Here is a 16,781-nt window from a genome sequence, read left to right as displayed (position 1 = left end):
GAGAAATTTCCAGGCCAGCCTGGAAAACAGAGCAATTGTTCTTCAAGACACAATGTAAGTAGAGGGATAGGATGGTCGAGTATGTGTACAAGGACCTGGGATCAATCTGTAGAACTGCTGTAGGACAAAAGGAAAAGAAAAAAGAAAGGGCCAAAGCCCAAAGTGGACTCATACAGAATACTCAATACTTAAATAAGGCACCCAGAGGCCACCAAATTTGGGAGAAAAAGGACCCAAGATACATGGCAGGAAGGCATCTAACATTTCCATACCTCCCTTCTAATCTCTAAGCAAACACTAAATGTAAACATAACAAAGCTGCAGCCAGGGGCTTGAAGAGCAAGCCCTTTGGTAGCTGTTTATTGCTTTATTAGAATTCAGGCAAGGGCCACACACTGTCTTTACAGAGCTCTGTGGAACTGCACATAAGGAATGGTCAATAACCGCTGCCTAATGCATCTTCCATACTATCTCATTAAAGCAATTTTGTGTTTGTATGCCTCTCTCTTCCAAATGGTTCCAAATACTCAACTGAGAACTTATAATTTATACGTTATTAAAAAGGGCCGGCTTCTTCTGTTGGATAACAAAGCCCAAAACTCCTTTTCCCCAAATCTACTACCCACAGCTTGATTGAACAATGTACCCAAAGCAGATCACTGTTACTACTGTTCATTCAAAACAGACAGAAATCCTGCATATGGGTTCCGAGAAGACAGCTGTACCTGTCTCGATGGTGACAATTTACATCCATGGACTCGGCTTTGCCACTGAGTTTCTGGAGGCCAGGGCTCAGGAGGTTTGCCTTAGTGACAAATAGTTATCCCTCTGGTCTGAAGACATGAAGGTGGTCAGGCTCCAGACTGCCTTTGCGCTCATCCGTGATGTCAACATGTCCCGTGTTTCCGTTACTATGCTCAGCAGGACCTCAGTGGTTTGGCATAGATTGGCTCCAGCAAATGATGAGTAAGAAGCAGGAAGAGGCCTCCAAGAAAGACAGCACTGAGGAAAGCCAGCAGGACATAGCGGCCGATGAAAAAGGCGTCCACAATCTGGAGAAAGAAAACATCAAAACGGAATCGTTTGCCACTCCAGCGCCCTGCCTGTGTGAACCTGATGGCTGTGCCCAGAGTTTCTTTGTAACTTCAAGTAGCATCCTGCTCTGGATTCCTTCTGCATTTCAATAAGAAAACTTTCAGCTTCCTAAGCAGAAAATGCAAGGTTTTCTCAGAAAAAGAGGAGGAGGAGGAGGTGGTGGTAGTGAAGGAGGAGAACTAAGAGGAGGAAGAGCAACAACAACTAATAATAATAAGGAGCAGGAAACAAATGGCTCAATTTAGGGGAAAGAGTAGCTTTCAGAATGAGGTGACCCTGAAGCTTTCACCAGAAAAGTTCTGAACCCTAATTGCAAGGGAGTGAGGGAAAGTGGCCACTTATCTAAGATATTAAAGCACTAAACGGGTATGGAACTTGCCCCATCATACAGTTGGTTGCCTAGTAACCAGTCATATGGGAAGCCCTAATTCTACTGGTCTTTGTTGACAAAAATCTGTATCTGGTATTGGCTCTGCCCAGACGTCTGCTATCTACTTCCAAGGCACAGAGCTCTGTTCTCCCCAAAGCTAAGCAGCGGTGCTTAAATAGGTAGGGAAAGCAGGTATCGTAAACCAAATGAGTGCCTAACTTATTTCACAGAAACTATGAGAAGCCATTTCTTGGAGAGATTCCCAAATACCTGACAGTAATGATCACAGCCTAAAGAAGGGCCCAGAGATCCTAATCCCTAGAGCCTGTGAATTCATGGATTGCATGACTAAGTGGAGTTAAGATTGTGACCTGGAAGTAGGCCAATTAGCTTGGATTATTCCATCCAGGGAGGCCCAATGTTAAGAGTCCTTAAAAGCTAAAGACATGCTGGAGGCAGAGGTGGGAGGATCTCCACTGTAATTCAGACCAGCCAAGGTTACACAGTAAGACCTTGTCTCAAGACACAAAACAGAATGAAAGAAGCAGCAGAAAATACGTTCAGGAAAGAGATGTGAGATGGACACAGTAGAGAGGTGACACACTGCTGGCTGTGCAGATGGCCATAGACGGAAGCCATGGGCCAGGCACTGGGAACAGCCTTTATAGCTAGAAGTCAGCAAGTGGGCATTCTTTCAGAACCGCTGGAAAGATGCACAGCACTGCCCACCCTTGGATATAGCTTGGGAGATTGGTGCTGGACTGCTAACTCACACAACTGTAGATAATAAATCTACAGTAGAAACCATTATGCCAGCAGGAATTTGTTACAGCAGCAACAGAAAGCTAATACAGTATAGATGCACAAACTACTTGAATAATCTAAGCAGTGGTAAGGGTGAGATCCAAAGACATCAAGAAGAAGGCTGCGGCCACCCCAGCTGCTCCAGAGACTACCCCAACAGTCAACTTACAACCAAGGTCAGTTTGATAAAACAGCTTTAACATAACTTTGACCTTGGCTCTGGTACTGAACAAGTCTCTCGCGGGCTACATGTTTGCTCGCTCGACTGTTTCACTTTTTAATTAGCCAATTAGCAGGCCTTGGGTGCAGAAGGCCCAGGCCATGTATTATTGATACACTATTGAGCCAGGCTGCTGCAGGGGCCAGCTCTCAGAACCTGAAAACGAAAACTCCGATTCTGCAGGCCATGCTGACAAACATATTTTGCTCAATCCCGACTGTCTCCTGAGTCTGAAACTCATGTGACAGAAGAGAGAGATTGATTTGGAAAGGATGCTTGCTTTGTGCCTTTTCTAGGAGTCACATCTGCGATAATTACAAATATGGCAGTGTGTATCACTCTTTTCTCCTAAAAACAAAGAAACTGGGGTAGGCCAGTTGCAGAGAAGAGCCTGACACCCATGGGAATAACTCCTGGAATCTGTGGTAAGCATAATTTCCCTTAGAGTTTTCAGAGCTAATTTTCTTCCTCTCGCTGTCATTAGTCTTAAGTAGAGCTGGAAGTGTGTGTTCATTTTACTTTAAAAAATTATGTCACTTTTGTGGACTATATCAAATTGACAATCTCTCAGGTCTGGAAAATGGCCTTTGATATTCTATTGAGTTCCAACAAGTGTGATGGTTTTTGGGGGGTGAGGGGGTGTGATTTTTTGAGACAGGGTTTCTCTGCGTAGCTCTGCCTGTCCTGGAACTCACTCTATAGACCAAGCTGACCTCAAACTCAGAGATCCACCTGCCTCTGCCTCTCAAGCACTAGGATTAAAGGTATAGGCACCAGTGTCCAGCAAGTTTGAAGATTCTGAGGACAGAACTCAGCTTAAATCCTTGCTCTGCTTTTTCCAGGACAGTGTGAATATGGCCAGGTCACCTGAACCTCTTTCCCAGAAAACGACAGTACCTAACTTAGGACTGCTGTGCGGTTTCACTGAGACAATGTAAACAAGTTGTTTAGCACAGGTCTCAGAATACAGTAATCCTTTAAGAATGCTAGCTATTAGCATGGCTTCTACTTTAAAATTAAAATAGCTATTGGAAGGAACCAGAATGCCACAAGAAGATGTAATGGGGCAGACAGGTCAGTACCCTTAGCAAGAGCCGGTGGGTCTGAGACCAGTCACACATGGTGGAACCAGAGCCCCAGGTGAGGAATGAACCAGACCAAGTGAGGTCTGCAGAAATGGGGTGATGACAGAGGTGATACAAATCTATTTCCAGAAGTAGGGGCTGGCAGCTGTGGTCTAAGGAATGAAGACGACAGTCATTAGCATAGAACACATCTGTAACTTCACCTTCTGCTTTCCGTGGAATGACTCCTCTTACCCACTGCTCTTGATGGAAATGATTCTCTTGACACCACAGTGGGAGAAATCAACTTCAGGATGGAAAATCATGTCACTCAGCACCCTGAGAACACACTCCCATTATGACAGGATCTGAGACTCTGAACCAATATTAACCAGGAATGGGGAATACCACATTTACAGCCTAAGCCAGCCAGTTCCTAGTTCCTAACTCTCTGCCTGTCTCTAAGTAAGGAGTGGCTCTCCGCAGTCATTCAACTTGATGAGAGTGGCAAATGATGACCACCAGGTAAATCACTGCCCTGTGGCCCTGCAGGTGGGATTCATAAGACCCTTTCCCAGGGCAGCTCCCTTGGAGCCCTATTGTTGTTTGAACTGCTCCCAGGGTCGGGTGGAGGGGCTGAGATTAGGGGCAAAATGAAACCAAATAGCTTTACCTTCATTTCTCCTTCTGGGGCTGGGAATTCACTGGCTCGAGGGAAAAGCAATAGAACTGTAGTAATGATCAGAGCTCCGAGGAAGACAAAGACGATGGAGAACCTGGGAGCAAAGAGACCTGAGTTGAAATCAGAAGCACTGCACTGCGGACAGTCTAGTTCTAACTGTGCTGACTTCTAACTGGACAAGCCTGTGTTGGCTTGTCCCTGGGGGCACAGTCCCTGAAGGTTCACAAAGTCTTCCACCTCAAAGCCTTGCTTCCCAGATAGGTGCCAGCAGGGTATATTCCTATTTATTCCTGGTAACTCCCAATTCCTAACAATGAGAATTCATAGTTTTCTGCACAGTGTCTATTCATGCATACAAACATACACATCCCTCCCATCCCCACACACCTTTGTTCTTTCAGGCCAGAATACTTCGACAAATACTGTCGCTCTCCATTTATTACTGACATGACTCTGACCGAGTGTGTATCTCAAGTGTCTCCAGGATTAGGTTATGGCTTGCTACAGAGGGCCAGGCCAACTCACTGTAAACTTCAGTGTCTGTGGGCCCAGGGTAGAGCCTTAAGGATTGGACCAAGCATGTGCCATAAATCTGAACAATTAGACAAAACTTCTACCTACAACTCCCAAGGAACTCAATAGCAGTCAAGGTGGATTTTCTTGTCAGCTCTGGTCTCCCTCCCACCTTCCATCTCCTCCACAGTGAGAACTGAAGAACACGTTTCCGTTCCCCTCCCACCTCTGCCTCAGAGCATAAATAACACAGTTAGTACTTATGATAAGAGGTTAAAATGCAACTCGTTCAAACTGCCAGTAATTACAAAAATGATCTTCTGAATTCTAAATGTTTAATGAGCGTCAGCGATTTTTGCCTCTAATTGCTTTTACCTAGGACTCCCGGCTGGAAAGAATGCCTTACCTAGCTATCCCAGAGGCTCTGGATAACAGCACACACAGCAGCAGCACCAGCACCCAGATCAGAGCGAGGAGGAACACGCCAGCACCCACTCCAAGTACCATGCCAGCCATCCTAGGGGACAGAGATTAGCAGCATTAGCCTCTGGTTGCCCCCCTCCCCTCACACACACACCTCGTGTGCACTTACTGTTCTTACAACACAGAAAGCCTGAACTCAGTAGGAGGAATCTTGATGGCCAGTATGTCAGAAGGCTCACTCATGGTGGGTCTTTAATTTTCAGGAATGTCCAGCCCCAGAGTCCCTTAATGAAAACCCGGCAATGCAGAACCCAGAGCTTTCTTTATGTGTGAATAGAGGTAGGGGGAGAGCAAGGCTGCCTTCTGCTCAGCCTATTGTCATTTCAAATTCGGCCTCTTCAGCTCCACTTTGACTTTTGGAGCCCACATTAGAAATCTGAGCTCTTTTCCTCCACAAACCCTAACCAAGTCTTCTCCGAAGGCTGCAGAAAGCCAAGGCTTCAGTTAAAAACGAAGTATGAACTTGGACTCAGCAGGCAATCACAGCACAGAAACTTCCACTCTGTTGTCAAGTTTTCATTCTCAGAAGGAAGAAAACTCCCAGTCCCTAAAAGAACAGACATCTCCCCTTTGGGTACATAGGATATGCTAAGTGCTTTATAAGACCTGGCCTGTTTAGTCATGACAATTGTGATGGTTTGTATATCCTTGGACCAGGGAGTGGCACCATCTCAAGGTGTGGCCTTGTTGGAATAGGTGTGACCTGGTTGGAATGGGTGTGTCACTGTGGGTGTGGGTATAAGATCCTCACCCTAGTTGCCTGGAAGTCAGTCTTCCACTAGCAGCCTTTGGATGAAGACATAGAACTCTCAGCTCCTCCTGCGCCATGCCTGCCTGGATACTGCCATGCTCCCACCTTGATGAAAATGGACTGAACCTCTGAACTTGAAAGCCAGCCCTAATTAAATGTTGTTTTTTATAAGACTTGCCTTGGTCATGGTGTCTGTTCACAGCAGTAAAACCCTAACTAAGACAACAATCAGAAAGGTATTACATCTGAGCGATACAAGAGGCAAGTTAGTGTTGGTTTCCTAGTTTTGGCTCACAATAGGAACTCTTTCTTTCAGTTCCTGAGGCCACAGATCTGAAATAGAAGTGTCCAGGCAGCCACGCCCCCCCCCCCCCCCCAGGATCTAAGGGAGGATGCTTCCTTGGGTCTTCCAGTTTCTGGTGACACCAGGCATTCCCTGGCTTGTGTCTCCAGTAACTGTCATCTTCACATGACATTTCCCTTCTCTGTCTTCTGTCTGCCCATTACCGCCAGATTTAAGGTCTAATCCCACGTGCAAAGATTCTTTTGCCAAATAAATCACATGTACAGATGTTGAAAGTCAGAATATCTCGGGGGGGGGGGGCACCATTCACTTCACTAATGAGGCAACACCATTCTAGAACAGGTTCCTGCGTTTCCTTTTTATATCGGCAGAGACAGAGCTTAGGAAAACAGCTTCTTCCTCAGGTTTCTGGGTTTCTTTGTTTGATGATTTAAACACAATGGAAATAGACTGAGGTGTTCCATTGTAAGCTTGTTGGAAAGAGAACAGCGGAAGTGCCTCACAGAACAGCGGAAGTGCCTCGCAGAACAGCGGAAGTGCCTAACAAAATGGAATTTTTAAAACCATACATGGAAAAAGGTAACATTCTACAGTGTGTTAAATTTAATGTACCCTCATAGCCCGACGGGTAAGCTGGAACTGGGATCGAAGTCCGAAGTGGTTCTGACTGGAGATGGAGGCCTAATAGGATTCTCCAGTGGTGCCTCAGCCCATGGCGCAGGGACAGCTCATAATGCACAAGGACAGCTCCTAACGCTGGAACCTCGAGGGGCCAAGCCGTGTTTGAATAGACACTGAAAAACCGGCTAAGGACTTAGATAAAGCTGGCCAAGTGACTCACTCAGGCCATGGCAAAAAAAGACCAACTGGAAAGAAATCTAAATCCTAACCCTACACTCTCTGCAAGCAGAGTTCAGGCATCATGCGGTTCCTAATAGGAACTACAATAAAAGTAAGAAACCTACAGGATCCCCAAGAGGCTAAAGTAAAGTCGCTGTTGGGGTACCACTCAGCAGGCATGCAAGGGTCCTCAAGAATGAATCTGAGCAGACTAGGGAGGTGCTTACATTGGTAACGTGCCTACCGCTCAAGCAAGTTCCAATCTCTGGCATTCATGTAAAGCAGTGGTGGCCATCTGTAACGCCAGCACTGGGAAGTGAGAAAGGAAGGTCCTGGAGCTCACTGGTGGTCAGTCCAGCCAACTGGTGAGCTCCAGGCTCTGAGGAAGATCCCGTCTGAAAAAATAAGATGGAGAAGCAACCAAAGAAGACATCTGGCATTGACCTCTGGCCTCTACCAAACACTTGCATATTAGTAACAAGAACTATTATGCACACAGGAACACTTGAATACATACACGCACACACTTACATAAGCATACACCCAGCCTACACACAAAATTTTTAAAGAAAAAATAAACACAAAACAGGCTGGGAGGGTGGAATCAGTGGCAGAGCAGTTGCCTACCACAAATGAGGCAGTGGCTGCAGTCCTCTGGGCCACACAGAGTGTGAAAGTTTTCATTTTATTATGCATCAATAATCATAGTAAATGCAATCACCCCAGAGTTGACCGCTGAAACATTCTCATTCTGGATTTTTTTTTTTAAGTAGCTCTTTACATAAGTGACAGGAAAGGCAAGTGAGAAAACACTGAATTTGAAAAAGACACACAAGGCAGACACTAGGAAAGCAACGACAGGGCAAGGAGGGAACAGAGGCAAAGACACCGAATACACACAGAGGTCCTAGCTTCACAGTCATGTAAACAGGCTAGCACTGATGAACTGCACACTGCAAATGGCCAGGATGGAGAACTTCATCTTGTGTGGTTTGCCACAAAAGGGTGAAACAAAATAAAATAATGGACCAACAAGAAAGCATATGTAAAGCTTTGAAAGTATCAGTAAGAACAAGTTTGAGAGAAATAATTTAGTCTGAGATGTAACCTGGAGGACATATGAACCTAACCACAAAACCTCCAAACACACAGTCAAACAGACAAGAACACTACAATAAATGGCACACCCAAGTTAATGGATTTTACAATTATTTCAGAAATAGATAAGAGAAGAAAAAAAATGAGAACCAACTTCACACAGAGGATGACTGGTCAATACATGTAAAAAGTCCTTACCTCACTAGCCACCAAAAAAAATGCTAATTAAAAACCAAGTGAAGAATCTCTATATGTCTACCAGAATGGCCAAAAGGATGATGGCAGACAGTCTATAGGGATGTAGAACATTATGCACACGTTCATCATACGCATGGCAGCATCCGACAGTATGGGTGAATTTTACAGGCATCAAGCCAAGGGCAGAGTGAAAAGTTCATTGTAGACTCACTCCAGTTACATAATGCTCGAGAACAGGTCCAACTGCTCTGTTTACCTTGAGTGATGGGATGGGGCACGGATGATAAAACTGTTCTTTGATCTGGGTGTTGGTCACCTGACTGTGTAACTTTAGTAATCTGTATCTAGATATACATAGGGGGTTATGCCATTTCTGTATGTGTTATATTTCAGTACAAAACCTTTTCTGAGATGACTCAATGGTCATTAGAGAGTTAATAAAATAAAGAGAGCTATTTTTAAAAGTGAAATACATCTTTTAAAATATAGCGATTTGGGGCTGGTGAGATGGCTTAAGCAGTTAAGAGCACTCTTAACTACTCTTCCAGAGGTCCTAAGTTCAATTCCCAGCAACCACACGGTTGCTTACAACCACCTGTAATGGGATCCAATGTTCTCTTTTAGTGTGTCTGAAGAAAGCTACATTGTACTCACATACATATAATAAATGAATCTTTGAAAAAAAAGGTAGTGATTCTTTACGATACATGAATCTACATAGTCACATACAACATATGACAGCCAACAGAATGTGGTACCCCGGCATTTCACATCATTTAGGGGTTGTGGGGGATAAAATGAAAGTGCTGATGTGAAACAGGTGGTCATGAGCCCTCTCTTTCTCTCTCTCTCTCTCTCTCTCTCTCCCTCTCCCTCTCTCTCTCTCTCTCTCTCTCTCTCAATTTGCTTATTTATTTTATGAGAGTACACTGTCTCTGTCTTCAGACACACCAGAAGAGGGCATTGGATCCCATTACAGGTGGTTGGGGGCCACCACGTGGTTGCTGGGACTTGAACTCAGGACCTCTACAAGAGCAGTCAGTGTCTTAAGTGCTGAGCCATCTCTCCAGCACCATGATCTATCTCTTAAAGCTAGGTGATAGATGAGGCGATATTGCCTTCACTATCTTCTAAACATCTGAATAGAGTTCAAACTGGCACAGTAAAAATAGGCGTGCATATGTACACATGTGTAAATAGGATTAAGTACAACACATATTTGTCAGATTTTTGCAGCTAAAATTATGCAACTTTATGCAAGGACCTTTGAAAAGTACCTGGATAGTGGAATAAAGCAGGCTTCACAGAGAAGTAACTCACACTTTTAGATGGGATGGTTTAATTAAAAGATCTCAATTTTTCTTAACGTGAAAACTCAGTGCAATTCTAACCAAAATCCAAATATACTTCTTTTTTAAGGAGTGGGAAAATGAATCCTAAATTCACACAGGAGAGTAAAGAGCCAAGAATAGCCAACACCACTCTGAGAACACGGAATGGCAATGTGCTTTTCTTGTCACCAACTGCCACAGACATGTTACGAAACCAAGGTAATTAAAACAGTGTGACAGTGGGACAAAGACACGTGGACCAATTGCACAAAACTGGAAGCCCAGACACAGATCTGGGCCTTTGTGAGAACCTCATCCTCCCTAGGAAGTGGCTGGCTTCATGGCCCAGTTCATAAAGAGTTTCACAGTGGTGGTAGCACAGATGGTTATCTAACCAGGAGACAATAAAACTGGACCTCTACTCTGTAGCATGGACAAAAGTCGATTTTTAGTGGAAGTAATTCATAATGAAACGGCATATGTTTAAGTGTATGAACGTTCGGGCTGACGACACAAGAATACATAATGAAGTACAGTAGTCAGATGCTCGCCTAAACTTAGCATCACCATGAGTGCGAACGAAAGCTCCGCATGCAGACCATGCAGGTGTGTTGTGCTGGCAACTCAAATACCACGAGCTGTGCTGCCTTCAGTTAGATGAGTTTTCTAGACTGAGGAACAAGTTCCAAGCCACAGATCAGTATAATTTTCCCTTGAATTACATTCCTGGAAATCACACTTCACTGAACTGTGCCAAAAATTACATTATGTTAACACAAAAAATGGAGTTAGGTTCTAGGCCCAGATAATTATTAAATGAATATCCTAGAGGGCACTAGAAAAAAAAGTTATACAAGATGCAGGGTGAGTCTTCATTTGAGGACTGTCCCAACATTTCACAACATTCAACATTCTCAGCTCTCTGGCATATTCCAACCACAATAATAACTAAATATGGCCTCACAGATCCTCAAATGTCCCTTGGCGGCACACACCTCCATTGAAAGTTCAAAAAAACAGTTCTAGAAATTCTCATACAAGGAGACACACGAGGACATTGTAATCTCAATAGCAAAGATGACGTAAAAGCTACACACCTATTAAATATATTTATTATATTCTCGTCACGAACACTTCGAATGAACAGACGTGACCTATATACACGGACACATGACTATAACTCAAAAGCAGTGCTGAGTGACAAAAGAAGGTTGCAAGCCAGGAGCAGTGGCCTGCATCTGTACTACCAGGGGGGCTGTGTCTGTGATAGAGGACTGAGGCAGAAGCGTCTCTAGATCCAGGCTAGTGAGGCCCTATCTTAAACACAGACACAAATACACACACACACACACAAATATAGAAGCAAATCAACAGCTGCTCTTTCTTTTTCCTCTTCCAGGGTCAGGGTTTAGAGACACTCGTCATGGCCAAGTGTTTGATATGCTGTCATAGGTTTTCCTACAGTACAGCCTCTAGAAAACTAGGTTGTCTCAAGCCCCTGGCAGCAGGATGGTTCACCCTTTTACCAAGAAGGTTGGGAAAACCTAAATCCACAGGCAGGGTGCATCCAGGCAGACTTCAAGGGGCTCCTGCTGTAAGACATAAAGGCCTCATGAGATTGCCTAAGACAAAGCAGCAGGGCAGCAGGGCAGCAGGGCAGCAGGGCAGCAGGGCAGCAGGGCAGCAGGGCAGCAGGGCAGCAGGGCAGCAGGACCTGGGGTGGTTCCACAGGTGCTAAGTGTGTCCGTGACGGGGTCAAGTGGCTTTCCTTATTGAGGAGCAGAAAATCATTGTGGACCCGTTGAAGGCATGGAGTCAGAAGGCAAAATAAACACGGAACTTTTTAAAGTAATAAACTAAAAGAAAAACATAGCTTGAGGGTTAAAAAAAAAAGTAAATAAAAGTAATCTGTAAACTGAAATCTGAAATATATGATTTACATTTTGATCTTAAAAATTGAAGTTATCGGGGGCTGACGAGATGGCTCAGCGGTTAAGAGCACTGACTGCTCTTCTGAAGGTCCTGAGTTCAAATCCCAGCAACCACATGGTGGCTCACAACCATCCGTAATGAGGTCTGACACCCTCTTCTGGTGCATCTGAAGACAGCTACAGTGTACTAATGAATAATAATAAATAAACCTTTAAAAAAAATTGAAGTTATCTTCAATTATATATATATGTACACATATACACATAAATATAATGGCTGGGGAAATGGTTTAGTCAATAAGGTGCTTGCCCTGGAAGTGGGAGGAGTTAGATGACTAAACCCATGTAAGAAATGCTTTTAACTCCAGTGCTGGAGACACAGAAGACAGGAGGATCCTTGGAGCTGGCTGGCCAGCCAGTCTAGCCTAGTTAAACTCTAGAGCAATGAGACCCTGTGTCAAATGAAGTAGACAAGAGTTCTTGAGGATGACACCTGAGGTTGTCCTCCAGCTTCTGCAGGCACACACATGTAAGTGTGCCAACCCCGAACACACATAATATACAACAACAACAGAACAACGAGTATAAATTGTACACAGCAACTCTGGTAAGTGTCTCGGGGAGGAGGAAGAAACCAGAATGGGACCAGCAAAGAGAATATAAGGAATTTAACAATTTGTGATGCTTCATTTCTTTAAGATAAAAACCATAAGCAGAATGAGAATATTTATTAATCTGGTTGGCAGACTCTACTACATTCCCCAAACTAGAGATTTCAATAGCCTCTAGTTCTTAAACACTTTGTGAAACTTACTTTTAAAATTGTTTTCAATGTTTATTTTTATTGTGTGTGCATTGGTCTTTTGCCTGCATATATGTCTGTGTGAGGGTGCCAGATCCCCTGAGACTGGAGTTACAGAGAGTTGTAAGCTGCCATGTGGGTGCTGAGAATTGTATCTCGGTCCTCGGATAGTGTTCTTAACTTCTGGGCCATATCCCCAGGCTGAGACATATGAGACTTCTTCATTTTTATATCTAATAGCTAGGTTTAGTGGTTTCAGGCCTATACCACTCCCTGAGTGGCTGACGCAGAATTTCAAGTTCAAGGCCCAGCTGGGCAATTTGGTAAGACTGTTTAAAAATAAAGTTACCAAAAATAAATAAACAGACAAACGTGAGGGAGGGTCAGAGTTACCCAGTGGCAGAGCTCTTGTTTAGAACCAATCTCCCCCACATCAGAGTGTACCTTACAGGATTTGGGAGCAGAGAGCAGAGAGCAGAGGCAGGTGATGAGTTAGGAGACTACCACAGTTCTCCAGATAAGAACACTTGTCCTAGCTATGGAAATGGAAAGGGGTCAAAAGACATATCAGAAACAACTAGCCTGACTGGCTGAGCTGATGGGCTTCCTTGAAAGAAATGTCTACTTAGGATTAGTTGTGCTGTTTTGGATATCATACAACAACCTGGAAGACATGAACAAACTCTTATCACCTAGAAATCAGGATAAATGACAGCGGGGGCTGGGAACATCAGAAGCATTGATCTTCCATCCCCACGGATGCTGACAGGCTCAGGTGACATCAAGTTACACCTACGGGATGACTCTTAAGTGATAGAACACACAGCTCCAAGCCCTTCATAACCAAACCATTCTTTTGGGGTTCTTTTAGATTTTTTTTTAATTGGTGTGTGTGTGTGTGTGTGTGTGTGTGTGTGTGTGTGTGTCTGTGTGTGTGCCTGTGTGTGTGTGCCTGTGTGATGTTTATGCAGGTGCTTGTGGAGGCCAGAAGAGGACATTAGATTCTGAAACTGAAGTTACAGGGAGCTTTAAGCCTGGACTGAGCCATCTCTCCAGCCCCAGTGACCTTCTGATTCCCCTGCATCTACCTTCCCTTCGATTACAGTGGACCACTCCCTGTTTATGACACTAGGGGTAGAACTCAGGGTCTCACGCATGCTAGGTGTGACTGTGCCATCTGAGCTACAACCCCAAGTCTTGGGAATAGCTAAATTATTTGTTAGTGAGATTTGATTAAAACAAACAAACAAAAATGTCCATTTACTTAAGACACAGAATACCATCCAAGTATTCTCTGAGAGTTGATGCTTAAGCCGACACAATTTTAAGAGTCAATTCGTTAGAAACAAGTAACCTAGAGTAGGAAAAAAACAATTTGTATAAATTTAAACACATTGTGTAGCAGTTGACAAAAGCAAGACAAGGTCAGGTGCTTTGTTGTTTGTTTTTCTCCCTGTGATGGAGACTGTGAGGTTCCTTATAAAGTTCTCCGGACCCTTTTGAATCTATATGTCTTGAATTCTTCCTCCACCTAAGGTTGGTTTGACAGCCCCTTTCACCCAATTTCCAGGGGAAAACAAACAAACAAAGAAACAAACATCCTGCACCCTGGGTTCATTGGATGAAAATCCTGCCCACCACCAGGCTGAGGATCTTTGGTTGTTTTTGGTTTTTGAGACAGGGTTTCTTTGTGTACCCTTGGCTGTCCTGGAACTAGATCAGGTTGGCCTCAAACTCAGAGAACTCTCAGCCTCTGTGATTAAAGGCATGGGCCACCTCTGCAAGACAAGCTGAGAATCTTAAGGGAGAAAACTAATACCTGTCTCAGAGGACAGTTTGCTGTCTGGGGCAGATGGAAATTACAGATAAGGCAGTGTGGTGTAAGGCTGCTGGTGGATGATACCTTGCCCGTACCCCAAATTTCAGGACCAAGTCCTTGAACGCAATAGAAATGGTAGGTTACTGGACAGGATTGCCTTTCTGGAGATATCTTTTTTTCCCGGGTAAAGCTTTGTACACTTGGCTAGCCTCGAACTCACAAAGATTTGACTGCCTGTGCCTCCAGCCTGCTGGGACTAAAGATTAACGCCACTACTACGCCCAGCTCTCTTTTTAACTTTTTTTTTTTTTAATTGCTTATTCCAAACCTTCAAAAATAGTTAGAATGGCCTGATGTGGTAGTACACATCTGTCATCCTAGCATTCAAAAGGCTGGGTGGGGCAAGAGGACCGACCATAAGTTTGAGGCCTGCCGGGGATATTGAGCAAGGCCTATCCCCAAAATCAACAAACTGGAGGAGTGAGAGCCTACACTTTTTTTTTTTTTCCTACTTTAGAAACTTCAGCCTCGTTTGGGTTTTAAAACATTAGGCTAATGCCTCCTAATCTTTGTTGGTTAATCACATGCACCTCTGGGCAAAATCAAATGTCACGACCCCTAAAGACCAGGTGACACCTGACTGACAGAAAGAGGGTGCTTCAGCGTCCTGCCCTTTTTACTGGGCAGGCAGCGATTCAGTCTGCAGGGTTCACCACACATCAGCTCCCAGCACCGCAGCTGGGAACACTGGGGACTGAGCAGTAATCCCAGGCCTGCGGCCAGGATGACCTTCGGTGGCCCGCGCGCCTCCCGCCCTCACCTTCCAGGCGTCTGGGGCCAGCCTCCGGTCCTCACCCGGCTCTCAGGTTCCTCACCAGGACTCACCCCTCGCTCTCTGTCCCCTTCATCCAGGCTTTGGTCTACTTTGGACGAATCACAAGTAGGGGCTCATTTAAGAAATTTAAGATGGACCAATCAAAGCCGCCCTTTCAGCACTTAAGGGCGTCCTCAATAGCTGACGTTGGCTGTGGCTCCAGGCAACGCAAAGCGTGGTGGGTGGGTGGTGTGTACGTCAGTCTCCTTTACGTCCTCCCATTGGTCTATATGTACTGTCCTCAGTTTCAATTGGATAGCAATGCTTGTCAATCACACCTTGGTAAGGATTAAACCCTTGGACAACAACGGGAAGACCGTTTAATAGCTTCTTGCTTTCGCGATTGAGATTGCTCCGACCGATCACAGAGAGCTGTTCCGCGGTCTAGACACCAATTCCTGCCCCGCTATCTATCTGATGACCAGTCCGCAGGAGCCTGGGATTGTGGGGACAATCAAATCGGCTTGGCATTTCAGGATCCCTAGAATCCCTCCTGAATTGAATGCAGATCACTAGTTAAAATAACAACACATTCTCCTTACTGGGCCTTATTTTATTGGTAGTTTTTCTTCCTTTAGGTTTTGACATGTACCGACAAGGCAAGGATCAATGAAACCAAGAGACAGACTTGGGAAGAGGCCCGAGGTCACATAAACCCTTTTCCCTTCTTGCCACCCTATACTGGCAGCTGGTCCACATGTGTGGAAGAGTGTTCTTCCCTAACTGCTACCCAGAATGTGTCAAGATTTTGTATGCAGGCTATAGGGTGTCTGATCAAAAGATCAGGCCAGTGAATGGAAACCGGTCAAAGTTTGCATCCTTCGTCGTGCAAGCGTGAAGGGAAAACAAAAGCAATATAAGATTTGTGAACTGCGGTCCTGGAAGCTGTGTCCTTAGACAAAATTGGGCCTGGATGTATTCTATCTGCCTGCTCGACTGCCTGCCTGTCTCTGTGTCTGTCTCTCCCTCTCTCCCTCTCTCCCTCTACTTCTTTCTCTCGTCCCGTCCCTTCTCTCCAGATTCTCACTATGTAACCCTGGCTGTCCTGGAACTCATTATGTCAACCAGGCTGGCCTCGAACTCACAGATGTGTCTGCCTCTGCCTTCCTAGTACTGGTATTGAAGGCATGAGTCACTAGCCTGGCTTTCAGTGCACTCTTTTTCTGAATTATGAATGAAGTGGAGGCTGATTCAGTTTTCTTGACTGTAGAGACCTATAGGTCCTTACCTCTTTAACGACTGAACGTTAGCTGCCTTATTGAGGAGCTATGCTATTGTTACTGTAACTATGTACTATTAGAAACTGAGAGGATACACAAGAAATAAAATGTTACTCTTGTCTTAATGAGTTTTACATAGTTTTGTAATGGCAGGTCAAGGACACAAGGTGTAGATCTAATTTATAGTTAGTTACTCCAGAGGATAGCACACATGAGAACACTTGGATGTTTAAACTTTTATTTCCTGTGTATGCATGTTCTGCCTACATGCTGCATGTGTACCACCTGCATGCACATATCCCTAAAGGTAAGAAGAGGTTGTGCCAGTTTCCATCCCTTTCCAGCAGTCTGTCTAACTATGAACCCATCTAAGGTAATTAAC

General features: G+C 44.6%; 1 protein-coding gene across 3 annotated transcripts; it reads right to left on the bottom strand.

Annotated features, from left to right (window-relative positions):
* Positions 1-302: 302 nt before the first annotated feature.
* On the bottom strand, positions 303-15,308 carry Tmem218 (transmembrane protein 218). Of its 3 annotated transcripts, none has more exons than NM_025464.3 (4): positions 15,126-15,308; positions 5,155-5,265; positions 4,227-4,329; positions 303-1,052 (listed from the first exon to the last, which is right to left on the bottom strand). In NM_025464.3, exons 2-4 carry the CDS (start codon positions 5,262-5,264, stop codon positions 918-920), a joined length of 348 nt encoding a protein of 115 aa, NP_079740.1. In that variant the 5' UTR covers position 5,265; positions 15,126-15,308; the 3' UTR covers positions 303-917. The 3 variants fall into 3 exon arrangements, with proteins under 3 accessions (NP_079740.1, NP_001297025.1, XP_006510609.1); NM_001310096.1 differs by having other exon boundaries at positions 15,191-15,215; XM_006510546.3 differs by having other exon boundaries at positions 305-1,052; positions 15,161-15,229.
* Positions 15,309-16,781: the final 1,473 nt, after the last annotated feature.

The sequence above is a fragment of the Mus musculus genome, chromosome 9 (assembly GCF_000001635.26).
Source record: "Mus musculus strain C57BL/6J chromosome 9, GRCm38.p6 C57BL/6J".
In the NCBI taxonomy this organism is placed as follows: Eukaryota; Metazoa; Chordata; class Mammalia; order Rodentia; family Muridae; genus Mus; species Mus musculus.
The sequence above is the reverse complement of the archived record's forward strand: the minus strand, read 5'-3'. Positions and strand labels throughout refer to the sequence as shown.